General features: G+C 41.7%; 1 protein-coding gene across 9 annotated transcripts in view; it reads left to right on the plus strand.

Annotated features, from left to right (window-relative positions):
- Positions 1 to 13,562, plus strand: part of PPIP5K2 (diphosphoinositol pentakisphosphate kinase 2) — a 54,343-nt gene that overhangs the window by 252 nt on the left and 40,529 nt on the right. For 7 of the 9 annotated variants that reach the window (XM_072860199.1, XM_072860196.1, XM_072860201.1 and 4 more), the window contains exons 1-2: positions 1 to 91; positions 11,658 to 12,059. In XM_072860199.1, coding sequence (XP_072716300.1) covers positions 11,916 to 12,059 — 144 coding nt within the window. In that variant the 5' untranslated portion in view covers positions 1 to 91; positions 11,658 to 11,915. Of the gene's footprint in view, positions 92 to 1,188; positions 1,210 to 11,657; positions 12,060 to 13,562 lie in introns of those variants that run through there. The other 2 variants (XM_072860198.1, XM_072860197.1) reach the window with 2 other exon arrangements.

Raw genomic sequence — 13,562 nt, forward strand, 5'->3', positions numbered from 1 at the left:
GGGCGGCCCGCGTGGTGGCAGGCAGCGGCGGCGCTTCCTCAATGGGACGGGGGGGCTCAGGCGGCGCCAAGCGCGGCGGCGCTACGCGCAGGTGAGGCGGATTCTCCCCGGTGTTGCTCGGGGCCCTTTCCTTCTCCTCCGCCATCCCCCAGCCGGACCGGGGGATGCGGAGGATGCCGGCTGGATCGACTCCGCCGGCCGCGCCCCCCTTTTAGGCGGGGGGCGGTGGATTGCGGCGAGGCGGGTCGTCCCCTCGGGCTGCGGCCTGGGGACTGGCGGCGGGCGGTTGCCGCTGATCCCGCGCGCCCGGCGCTCCTGCCCTCTCCGCACGAGGAGCGGGCACCCGTTCCCGCCCTGGCGCGGCAGCTTCCCTGGTAGCGGGCGGAGGGGCGGTGCCCGGGGCCAGCCGCGCCGCGGGCTGTCGCGTGGGCTCCCTCGGGCGGTGTCGGCGGTGCTGCGGGGCCCGGCGGGCTCGGCCGCGGCGGAAGGGCGGCAGCCGCGGTGCCTGCTGTGGCCGTGTCTTTGGCCGGCTCCGCAGCGAGCGGGAGGTTCCAGAAGCGGAGTCGGGTCAGCGGGCAGCTGACTCCTGTGGTGGAAGTCGCTTGGCTGGATCCGCTCCCAGTACCTGATGACGGGATAGACTTCTAGTGCTCTTTGTCTTTCGAGCAGATCTAAACCGTCCTGTTCAGTAAGCTGCAGTCATCAGTAAAACATGATGGGCATGGCCAATAAGCACATCTAGCTTTTTGCCTCATTTTGTGGTTTATTCTGTTCTCAGAAACAGTTTTACTAAAATAGCAGTGACTGAGTTTGCAGCGTGCTATGCTGTCAGAAAGGCAGGTGAAGCTTTTGAGTACAAAGAAGTACATGGGGTGAAACGCAGTGTTCCTAAACGGGGGGGGTGGTGGTGGTGGTGGTGATATGACATCTCTTAAACCACTGGATTTTGGCCACTCTGTTAATGTCCCAAGAGCTGATGATAAATTCAGTGTAAAATTAGTTGGGGCAAAGGAGATTGCTATCTACATTGTAATCAAGCTAGGAAAGAAAAGCAGCAGCAGTCCCAGAGCGGAGAATCAGTTACACATAGTAACCAGAAAATGACCTGTTGGGAACTGCGATGGAAGAGATGCATAAATAGTGGCCTGTGTAACATTTCTCTTTGTTCTAGTGGTGTTTTCCTGAACCTGGGGACTTTACTGAGTATTGGTAAGCTTTGAATACACTGGTTTTTTGGGACTTTTATTGTTGCCCTGTAATAGTTGATTTTGTAGTAAGCCGCTGTCCTCACACAAGCAGGAAGACTGGGGGAGATCATTATCACAACCGCAATGAAATAAGTGGTTTCCTTTCTCATCCAAACCACTTGTATGTCGTACCCTAAGCTGAAAAGCTACTCTTTACAGTTGTCTGTTACAGTATTTCTGCATTATGTTGCAACTTTCTTTCTAACTGTTGTTTCCCTTCATCTATCTCAGTTGCTCCATTTCCACCTTTTCTGCATCCCTTCTGCATCGTTTTTCTACTTTAGTAGCAAGCCAGACTTTTTTTTTGCCTGGGGTATCAAAATTCGCATAGAATCTTCCTTTGTTTTAGTGAAAACGTGTGTGGTTGTAAATGATGACAGACAGCTAAACCTATCACTTTCCACAAGTCTTGATTCAACCAATAACAAAACTATTCTTACTATGTAGAACTGGTTTTGGCATAAGGATTTGACTGATGTAATATGCCTCTTTTACGGTTCAACATGTGAGAAATACAAACTTTGATACTGGTTGGCTTGTCTTGGTTGGGTCATTCGTTGTGTGGAAGAGAGTTTAATCCTTCTGGCAGTTGTGGTTAGATCAGGCCTCCAGAGGCTGAGCCTAATGAACTTTGGTACAGAATTTTTTTCAAATCTTTCTCATCTTCGCAAAAACTTTCTCATCTTCGCAAAGCTGAAGTAAGAAATGCCTCCTCGTGAGAATATGGAGAAGCTGTTTTGACATCTTTGAGTGGGATCTCTAAAAGTTTGAAAGCCAGCCTTTCTTGAAACATTAAAGCTTGCCACAAATATAAATGATGTCTTTATGTGATGTGTTTGACAAGGTTTGATTTAGAAAGGAGCTTGGAGGTTAATGAGTTACGGTTATCTGTTCTGTGGCCGTGCGTGAGACACTTGTAACGCATGCCAGATGTCAGTTTCTAGTAGTGTTTGCCAGTTTAAAAAAATACCACCTTTCTATCTTGAAGGGAAGACAGTGATATTTACCAGACAGGTTTTTCTAGACTTCTAAGGCTGTTCTGACACTTCCGTTGAAGGATGGTAATGGTTCATTTTGCAGTTTATACTCTATGACTGCTAAAGAGTTGAAAGATGCCCTGTGATAGTATGGTGTTTGGGGCTAAAACTCAGAGTTTTAGCAGATGTCAGTACCTGTGCTGAAAAGTCACATTTCTGCTGGTGAGATACTGGGGAAAAATAAGTTCTGTGAGCAAAGAATTTGGTAAGGGAAAGATTAAGATACTTGCATTGAGAAGTTATTTCACCTTTAAGTTTGATAATTCTAAATGACTGGAAATATTTTGCTTAACTAACTGTATAATTACTAGGAAAGAAAGCAAACGTGGGGAAATCATCCAAGTAATTACTGTTTGAAAACTGTAACAGTTGTGCTTTAAGACTAGAAATCTCATTCATCACAGCCTAAAAGGCATGTCTTTCCTCGCTGCATAGCTGGCTTCTTAGCAGAATCCTGGTTCACGTGGCATACTACACCTCTTCAGTTTTTAGCGGGCTAAGCTACTGTAATATGGAGGGTCAGACTGAAATCCTACTTTAGGCACAAACATTTAGGTGGCACAGTTCTTGGAACATAATTCAGGTCCCCGGGAGAAGATTTAGGCAATTGCAGTTAGTTGGCTAGGTTAGCTATATAGCATTTCAAGAAATGTAAGTGCCCCTGTAAGTAACACTGATGAGAGTTGTTTCCAGTACGAAATGCCAGTAAGGTGGGTATTCCTGGATTCCTGTTCCTTGAGTGTAGATGTCTCACTGGTAAGATTTTGCACATTAGGTACCTGCCTTCTGCTTGGAATCCAGAGCAGTGAGCCCTCTCCTGTAAAAAGAAACCTAGTGGCCATCTTTAAAGAAAACTAGTGGTGCATGGGGAAAGTGAAGTTGGATTATGGTAGCCTAATGGTTAGAACAGTTGAATGGAACAGGACAAATATTGTTTCAGTTCCCTTCTGTCCTAGTGGTTTCAAGTCCCTGTTTTCTGCTTATCAGAAAAATGTCCTAACCACCAAGCTGAAAAAAGTGTGGGTAAAAGCACCTGTTCATATACTTTACTGCTGAAGATGGAGTGCAGGTAACACTGCAATAGTTTTTTGCCCAGGAAACACATTTGGAGCACTCTGCTGGGTTGACCTTGGCTGGCCACCAGGTGCCTACCAAGCCACTCTATCACTCCTCTTCCATCAACAGGGCAGGGAGAGAAAATATAACAAAAAGCTCGTCGGTCAAGATAAGGACAAGGAGATCACTCACCAACTACTGTCACAGGCAAAACAGACTTGATTTGGGGAAATTAATTTATTGCCAGTTGAATAGAGTAGGATAATGAAAAATAAGAAAAAAATCTACAGACACCTTTCCCCCATCCCTCCTTTCTTCCCAGGCTCAACTTCACTCCCAACTCTTCTACCTCATCTCCCCAAGCAGCACAGGGGGATGGGGAATGGGGACTGTGGTCAGTCCATAACTCTTTGTCACTGCTGCCCCTTCCTCCTCATGCTCTTCCCCTGTTCCAGCATGGGGTCCCTCCCACAGGAGACAGTCCTTCATGAACTGCTCCAACACGGGTCCCTTCCATGGGGTGCAGTCCTTCAGGAACAGACTGCTCCAGCGTGGGTCCCCCACAGGGTCACAGGTCCTGCCAGAAAACCTGCTCCTGCATGGGGTCCTCACCACAAGCCACAGCTCCTGCCAGGAGCTCCAGCGTGGGCTCTCTGCGGACTGCAGCTTCCTTCAGGGTACATCCACCTGCTCCGGCATGGGGTCCTCCACGGGCTGCTGGGTGGGTATCTGCTCCACTGTGGACCTCCAAGGGCTTCAGGGAGACAATCTGCTTCACCATGATCTTCTCCATGGGCTGCAGGGGAATCTCTGCTCTGATGCGTGGAGCATCGCCTCCCTCTCCTTCACTGCCCTTGGTGTCTGCAGTGCTGTTTCTCTCACATTTTCTCACTCCTCTCTCCCAGCTGCTATGCAGGGTTTTTTTACCCTTTCTTAGATACGTTATCGCAGAGGCACCACCAGCGTTGCTGATGGGCTCAGCTTTGGGCAGCAGCAGGTCCATCTTGGAGCCGGCTGAAACTGGCTCTGTCCGACATGGGGGCAGCTTCTGGTGTCTTCTCAGAGAAGCCACCCCTGCCGCCCCCCCGCTACCAAAGCCTTGCCACGTAAACCCAATACAAGCACTTACCTGGCAAGGAAGACTCACGGCTCCTCTTCATTCTTCAGAATGTTTCTTCAGGTCTCAGTAGAACAAAACTGAAAGGTAAGTAGTCTGTTTTGGAATGGGAGTTACTATAATTTTTCTGGCGGAGTAATGCATAAAGTACTACATAGTAATGCTTTTGGAACATTGTACAAAATATTTTCAGTGTTTCTGCAAACAGAACTTAGCATGTTCACAGTTGTCATTTAGCATAGATTATGGCTCTTCATCTGACAGTCTGAGAGCTGTGCTTGGCTTGTAGGCACAACCAGGTGGATGGCTAAAAGCAACAAATAAAGGCTACTCTTCATCTTCTCTTTTGGGATGTTCTTGCATGTCATCACTTTCAGACAGATTTTGGAGACTGCCCTACCCCATTGCCTGTAATGGAGGAGACTGGGACTAGTGGGTAGAGCTAGTAGTGGTGACACATTGGAGTGGGAGTCCAGATGGGACAAAAAGGTGTAGGGTTCTTGGTGTGGGGGGAGGAAGGTAGTAAGGATGTGGCTACCTCTGTGCTGGAGTGCAGTGGAGCAAGTCATGGTGGAGTCCTGGGAGAGTCTGGGAGGAGAGTGAGTGGGTTGCAGCCTCCTGTTGGAGCAGATAAAGTCATCTGCTTTTGAATGGAGTAGAGGGAGAGAGAAGGGTTGTGTTTGTTTTATTGAATTCCTGTGTGGGTGCCTACCACTTTTTGCCCATGCCACACTGCCTGCTGGTGGAGAGGGGAATGTGCAGTGGTCTGCCCTGCCTTCTTCTGATACTTTGCAGATTACCTATGTTGATTTGGGGGGGAGAGCAGTCTAAATCTTGCATCTGGTTTCCTGTGAAAATACAGAATGAAGAAGAAACTTTGGAAAAGCTTGTATTAATGTGTAGGTTACATATGATGGGGGAAGATGTCAGCATATTGTGAAATCTAGAGCTTCCTCTTAGTTTAATGCAAGATTGTAGGAGATGACTTAGTTCCTGTAGTGCTGTGTAGTGTAGCCTTTATAATTGCATCTTTTCCCTTTGCTACCTTTTTTTAGTCTGCTTCTTGTCTGTTGTACATCAGTACAGTTCCTTGACTCGTGTTATTGGGCAGAGCTGAGTTGCAGAAGATGGTGATAAACTTCTTAAGGCTGTTGCTGAAGTTTGTATTTGATGAGGAGAGCTAAAGGCTTTTCTCAGTTTCATCAGTGTGTTACACCACTGGACCTTGTAAATTCCAGTAATTACTGGAAACCTTTATATGCCTTTGTATTTTCTGTGACTATTGTTTCATTTCGTTTGGTTGTGGGTTTTTTTTCTTGTTGTGCAATATTCTTTGTGGTTGAGGGATATTGGATAGAGCTGCTCTACATCTGTTTTTAGATTTAGTCCATCTCAGTAATGGGCTGACAGCTGCTTCTGACCACCTCACAGGATGTGTGGTAGAACAGAATAACGTCTGTGTGTAAATATTAATGCTTTGTATTACTGACTATGTGACACAGTAGACATCGAATATTTAAGTAAATTGCAGAGTAAATTCTCCTGGTTTCAGCTGGATAGGGTTAATTTTCTTCCTAGTAGCTGGTACAGTGTTGTGTTTTTGATTTAGGATGAGAATAATGTTGATAACACACTGATGTTTTAGTTGTTGCTAAGTAATGTTTACACTAGTCAAGGACTTTCCAGGTTCCTGTGCTCTGCCAGGTCCACAGGAACCTGGGAGGAAGCATAACCAGAACACCTGACCCAAACTGGCCAAAGGGCTATTCCATATCATATGACATCATGCTCAGTATATAAACTGGGGGGTGTTGGCTAGGGGGGCAGCGATTGCTGCTTGGGGACGGGCTGGGCATCGGTCAGTGGGTGGTGAGTAGTTGCATCACTTCCCCCCTCCCGCCCCCCCCCGGGTTTTGTTCCTCTCTCTGTCTTTTGCTGTTTTCCTTTCCATTACAATTCATTATTATCATTATTATTTCCTCTCTTTTTCCCAGTCATTAAACTGTCTTTATCTTAACCCACGAGTTTTCTTACTTTTGCTCTTCTAATTCTCTCCCCCATCCCACGGGGGGGGGGGGGGTGAGCGAGCGGCTCTGTGGTGCTTAATTGCCAACTGAAGCTAAACCACAACAGATATGTATCTTTTGCTATGTAAGGTACAGCAATAAACAAGTCATCTATGGTTTGCTCTCACTGTTGTCTTCAGCAGCTTCTGTGTCTTGATGTCCTTTCCCTCTTCTGCCTTCTGCCTGTCCTGTCTCCTTTCTCTTCCTGATCATCTGTCAGACCTGAGGAAATGCTGTTCTTGAGCATGGGCCTTGTTAGTAGTTCTACAGTCTCACATTTAAATCTGAAGTATTACCAAGTTTCTTTGAATCATCTGTAGAAACGTGTTACGCATCCATGCAGAGCACTTGGGATCCCAGTCACTGCTGTCAGCTCTCTGAGAGTGCAGACTCCGCTGGTTCTTTCTTCCCATCTCCCCTCTGCTTCCCCCTTGCCCCCTCCCCTTAATTTCTGCTCCACCAGCAGCCCAACAAACTGGCTGTCTTTGGCTGTCTTTGGTGGTTTGTTATACCGTAAATCATGTTGCAGAACTGGAATTTTAAAACAGGTAAAATGCCTCAGTAGGAGTGAAGCAAACATTTTCGTTGTTAAATGTACTGTTAATGAAAATGTTAGGTATAGCAATTCTAGCAGGAAGATGTTGAAAGCTTTTTGTCATCTCACTGAGACTACCTGAAAAATTGCTATTAAAATCATTCAGGTTTTAACTCCTTAATTTGAATTGGAGGAAGCTGGTAACAGACACAGTTTGAATATGCCTACAGTGGTAAGAACTGAAGCTTTAAAAGGAGCAATATAGGGAGACGGTGCAGGGGAATGGGCTGTTTTGTTATGTACATATATGTACAGAATCATGTAACAGATAAGCACCACTTACGCTTCTTGTGCAGTTACATGTTTGTTAAATTCCACAATTTAAGTGTCACAAAGTGTTTTGTAGTTGTTTTGTTATAAAGGCATTTCCAAAAGTTGTTTTCCTGAGCAGTTCATGATTTAGAAATGTTTTATAACTACTTAATTTCTACAATGTGTTGGTTATTTTCTTGAGATAACAGATGAGAAGCATTTTTACTCTAGTTTTGTTCCATTAGTTTCCATTAGAGTGCAGTAGAGGCAATGTATATTTGTTCTGATAGCTGTAGCAACACAAAAGAAAACCTGCTGAAATGCTTCTGTTTATACAGGAGTTGTATATGTTTTCATTAGTATTTGTAACATAGCTGTTAAAACTTTTAGCATCTTTTACATGAATGTTCAGACCACTGCTGCTATGTTGAGCTGATTTGTTGCTGACAGTTACTGGAATGCTAATCTTTATGGTTTAAGTAAATATGAGAAACACCAGGGCTGCTGAAATGTGGAATGCAGACAGGAAAACTGTTTGTGGGAATATCTGTTAACACTTAGTGAGGACTATGTTTTGGCTTATTCTTTTAGAATATAGTTGTGGAAGTGGAGAAATGTTCTGTTAGAAAAAAGTCTGTTGTGCACCACTGGAGTCAACACTGGACTTGAAGTGCTTAGCAGGCTATGAAAATCTGTGATTCAAATACAGCCCTATTTGTATGTTAATGTTAAGTTTGTCTATGTGTCATTTTACATATTTAGAATGTTGTTTTGTATACCTTCCACTAGTAAGTGATAATAATAGCAGTTTAACATAAGGATTTTTACTTCTCCTTTGCAGTGCACTATTTTAGTGCTGTCTAACTTACTAGGGAAAAACTGAGATGAGTTTATTTTAAGGTGAGAATGTAAAGTGAGCAGATTTAGTGTTTTCTTTAAACATATTCTTTTCTTTTTTCTTTTTTTTTTGGTCAAGACATATCATGGGGTGGTCATGAATAGGAAGTTTTAGGACAGGTGGAATGAACAGGCTATACATTAGGTTGGAAGTCCTTTTAAGAGACAACACTGTTAGTTAAATTGTGTTTTTCAAAATTAGCGGAGATTTTTTCACCTGTAAGCTGTAAAACAGAAGCCTTGCGTAACAGCTGAGGTTTGAAGGGAACATAGTCTAACTATCTTTACCTGGAAAGGTCATTGCATGGTAGGATATTGTTGCCTGGATATTCTTGTTGCTGTCTCTTTGGAAATGGGTCAGTGTATATTCCAACGTGAAGCTTTGGGGTTTGTCTTGCTTACATTGCAATCTTCCATGGTTAAGGCATGCATGTAATCTTCTAATCTTCACTGTCTGGTGAGGCTTATGCTCGTGCACCAAGTATGAGAGGATCTAACATAGAGTGTCTCTGCCCCCATATTGCTGCTGCTGCTCACTTCTTAACACAGAAAAATGGGCAGAATTCCAGAGGCAGCAAGATGGAGTTCTGCATAGGACACCGTGTGTTAGAAGTTTCTCCCATCAGCACTGACAGTACTTCTGGGGCAGGAACACAGCTCCATCTTCTTGTTCTGCCATTTATTATTTCTCCTTGGTGTACAACCTGAGAACCACATTTTTATCCAAGTACGGTCTTACTGCATGTTTGATGTCAGATAACTGTAGATGTTTTTAGGAGACTTGCGTAAGTTGTTTGCTGTAGTTGCAGTCACTCTGGTATTTCTCTTTCTATGTCTCCTTTCTTGGACTCTTTTTATTTCACACACCACAAGAAAGAAGGGGATTCCTCAGTTTTTGTAGTCGCCAAAGCATTTGGAGGGAAAGAATTTTAATTCCCATCTCTGAAAGCATTTATTCTAAAAAATAAATAATTTATTCATTATATCCTGAATCAAATTTATGCTAATGACAGTTGTTTACAGCATCTGCTGTCTGGGAGATAGGCTAGTAACCATCAGCAGTCAGAATGCCAATTTATGCAATTCAATGAGTCCATGCAATAGTTTACAAGCCTGAAAAGTGTCAGTATCTTTTCTTGATCCTGTGTCTTTGGTCTTATTTTTGCAAACTGTCTGAAAACTCTGGGGCCCAGTGACAATAGCATGGAGTGGCAGTCTAGTAATTCATCCACCTTCAGACAGGTGAACAACGTAATAAACCTTGCAGAAAATAATCTGTTAACTCCAAGCAGTCTATGTGACTGTTCTAAGTCTGTTTTCCACAAGTGAAGCTCCACTTGACAGGTCTACTTGCCACCAATAACACCAGAACTCTCCAGATTCTTGAGTTAGGAAGGTAGAAAAACACTAGGTTTCAGATAGGTTTGTTAGGAAATTAAACTTGTCAGGTTATATCCTTGTGTCATTTGTAAACAAATATGTTGTGCTTTCCCTTCTGTCTTTATTTATATGGTTTCTTCTTGCTTTGAGAAGTAATCACTTTGGGTTAGAGAGACTCGGGTAGTGACAGAGATCCTCATGAAATAACTAGTCATTAATTGCACACAAACCTCGCAACTTTGGCTCTCGCAAAGTGCTCTACAGGAATAGGTAGGGGAAAGAAAGCTTAAAAAAACTTCTTTTGATGACCTCCTGCTTATCTACTTCAAGTGGTTTCTTTTCCTTCTTTATGAGACAACCTTAGATTTTAAAAAGCTCTTAAGACATTTGTTTCTAATTTACAGAACTTGGGTGGTGGGAGGGGAAGCTGATGCAAGAGGAACTGTTAAACTTCATTTTCAGGCTTTACAAGTTTTTTGGGGGTCTTTTTTGTTTTTAATACCATTTCAAAATTCTGTATATGTTGGCAATAACCTCTGCCTTTCTGAAGCTTGCTAGAAATAGAATTTGGAAAGCTTGCTTTCTTCACCCTTTCATAAACAGGACTGATTTATCTCATTACCTAATTTCTAACTTTTGTGGGAGCAAGATGAATTAGGTGTTTGAAATTTAATTTTGTTCTTGTGGCTTGAAGGACAAATGTCTGCAGTTTCATATTATAAGGGAAAGTAATTTTTCATTAGTGGAACTGAAGGAGACCAGATACATAACATACGTTTAAGAAATTAATTTTTTTAATCACGTGTTGTCACTCCAGAATCTGTTGTTTGGACTTCAGCTTCTGGATCTGAAACAGCTGTATTGTTTACCCACACTTAACCTATTGCTCTCTGGCTTAGGACAGATTCTTTCTGGGTAACTTTTGCTCTGTTTACCACCCTCTCTCACAGGAAGTTGAATAGCCAATCACCATTGGGAATTTAGTATTGCTTCACTTTGTTAATAGAACAGCCGAAGTAATTTTAACAGATATTTAAAGACAAATTCAGTTCTGCTGAAACATCATTGTTGAACAGCACTTTCGTAATGATATGACTAATAAGCAACTTAACCTAAAACATTTGATCAGATGAGCTTCTAAACAAGTAACGGCTTATTAATTTTCTAAATAGTAATAATAGATTAATGGTATGAAGCCATGCACAACTTACAGCAAGAACAGTTACTGAGTTAAAACAACAGAAGACTGAGCTCTGAGTCTCTGTTTCTGTATACAAGTTATTTGGCCAAGATTTTATTTTCACATGACTGGTTAAAAAGGTACAATATGTGTTCACTTCACTAGTACATTAGTGCTTAGAAGTACTTTTGACAGAAGGCAGTGCTAGCGTACATCTCTCTAAATACTAATTTTTCAGTGTGAAAATAAAGCAACGCTTTTTTGGAAATAAATAAGCAAACATCAAGCTGGCACATAGATTCTGCTTTCACACTGAAGGCTCACTCAGTTTTTGAAAGAATAGGTTTCTATTTAAGAATAGTCCTAACGGAGTCTTTAAAAGTTTTCATTAGCATTTTTGTCTGTTTGCCATTGCCCTTTGACCACAAAACTTTTGGGGAAAAAACAGCTGATGACAGGGATGGTGAGTTAAACATCGCAAATATCGGAGAAGATTTTTGTTGGTTTATTTTTCATATAAGAGATATACTCTGCATTTTACTATTCTCAAGTTAGGAAAAAATGCATTTGACAGTTTTTACTTTTGTGAGTTATATTGTCTCTTAAAATGCCTGTGTCAGTAGTTTGAAAATATCTTGAAATTATTCCCCCTGCTCTAAACATACATGTAAAAGTGTAGACTGTATGTAGTGTGCACGGATTTATTTCTGATGCTTTGCTCAAGGTACGTAAATGTCCAAATGCTTTTTGTAAATGAGAAGGGTTTATTTTTATGTGCCTTTATCAAGTGTGGTTTTTCTCTTTTTTGTTTGTTTGGATATTTCTTTTAGGTTAAAAAGTTGTTGTATCCTCTCAGGGAAGCAGTAGCCTATTGTGGGTTTCTTGGAGCAGAAACTCAAACCAATAATGAGCAGATGATACCACTTAAACAGTGTCTGGCAGACAACGTCATCACAGTGGCAACACCACACAAGCAACATCAAAGAGCAGGGGACTTCTGTGTTCCCCAGTCAGCGGGAAACATGCCCAGTATCTCAGCTGCCAAAGTGGCTGCTGTGTCTACATAGATCTCTATAGAACTGGTAACCATGTCTGTTAGCGCAACAGAGAATGATCCTCCTAGATTCTTCGTGGGTGGAGAAGATGGAGAAGAATTATTGGATTCAGGCAGATCTACAGATTACGAACACTTCTATGACCATGGGGAAGAAGAGGAGGAAGAATATGACTCTGTATGTACTGCAGGGACATATGTGTACTATTCTGTATGTTCTCTAGCATTATTTTACCTTGAAATGGCAGTAGATCACAAAAGTAATACTGAAATTGTGTTCTGAATTAGGAAATTGTTCAGATAATGATCTGTCAGTTATGTTTGGAAATGTATACACTTGAAAAGTAAGTATACCTTGAACTTTGAAGTAGATGTGCTTGACCTTAATACAGAGTTTCAGGGCAGCTGAGGTTGATGTGCCACCTTTGCAGACTTGATTTGGATTCTGGGAATGAATTTGATGGCATAAGCCTTCATTTTATTTATTTGGATAATTAGTAGCAAAAAATGATCCAGAGTTTTTCTTTTGTGTGTGTTGTCAACTGCTGCAGAGTTAACTTTTGATTTTTCAGATTGAAGAGACTCGACATTTCTTTTTCCATCTTTTTTCCATTGTTTTCATTAAGATCTTACATGTTTTCATTCTTCTTCCTTGTCTTGGTGTATAGAAAGTGTACACTGAATCAATCTTAAGTTATACCTTAGTTTATTATCCTTGCAGAGTGTTCTGAATTGTATTTTAGCACTGTGCTTACCAATTTTTAGTTTGTTTAAGACTAATGCTTAATTTTATTATGCATGAGGCATCATGTCATTTTTTTAGCTGTATTTTGCTGTTCTTTTAGTCTGTAACATTTCACTTTAGGGAATAGTCAGATTAAGTTTTCACTGATTGCAAGCATGTCTAAAAAATTTAAATGCAAGGAAGTGTTAATAGAACACTTCACCATGATTAAAAGTAATTTGGAAATGCAGAGAAGTAGTGCAAAATTAGCAGCTCAGACAGCTCAATTCAGTCAGTGTAGTTTAGCAAGGGAAGATAATTGGCTATGTTTTAAAAGAACAGTAAGTTGAAATAAAGGATTGCTCTGGGGTTTTTTTGTTTGTTTGTTTCTTTTTAACAGGAGTAGGTTGCACTTAAGAATACCACTGGGAGAATGAAATTTTAAAGGCTTATAACATGAAAGAAAACATAGAGTATACAGATGAAAAGTGAAACTGTCTATGCACAAACTAGCTCAGAAATCTAGAATAGTATTTTCTGGTTTACTAGTTTTCCTTTTCATAATTCACTTGTAATATTAGCTAACAAGCTGAGAAGCCTTGTGACTACTAAGTAGATGTAGAAAAATTAAATAGTTTAAAAATGAATTGCTAGTTAATGTCAGTCTAAGCCATAAGTATGATTTCATTGTGATTGGACATTTCTGACTTAGATTTTGATCCTGTATATTTGTTCCTGATAAGATACTCACAAAAAGTAGTGTAGAGGTATTGAATGGTTTCATTTTTTGAGGCATTTTTCATAAGAATGCAGTGTGGTGTGCTGTCATGCTGCATTTTGCTACCTGCTAGCAATTTACCTGATTAAAAACTAAATTAAAGGTAGTATGTGAATTTTAACAGAAAATATCTGCTCTAGTGTTGTGCTGCTAAAACCCTGTTGTGTTCTGAGAAAACT

This window comes from Ciconia boyciana, chromosome 4 (assembly GCF_034638445.1).
Source record: "Ciconia boyciana chromosome 4, ASM3463844v1, whole genome shotgun sequence".
Classification (NCBI taxonomy): Eukaryota; Metazoa; Chordata; class Aves; order Ciconiiformes; family Ciconiidae; genus Ciconia; species Ciconia boyciana.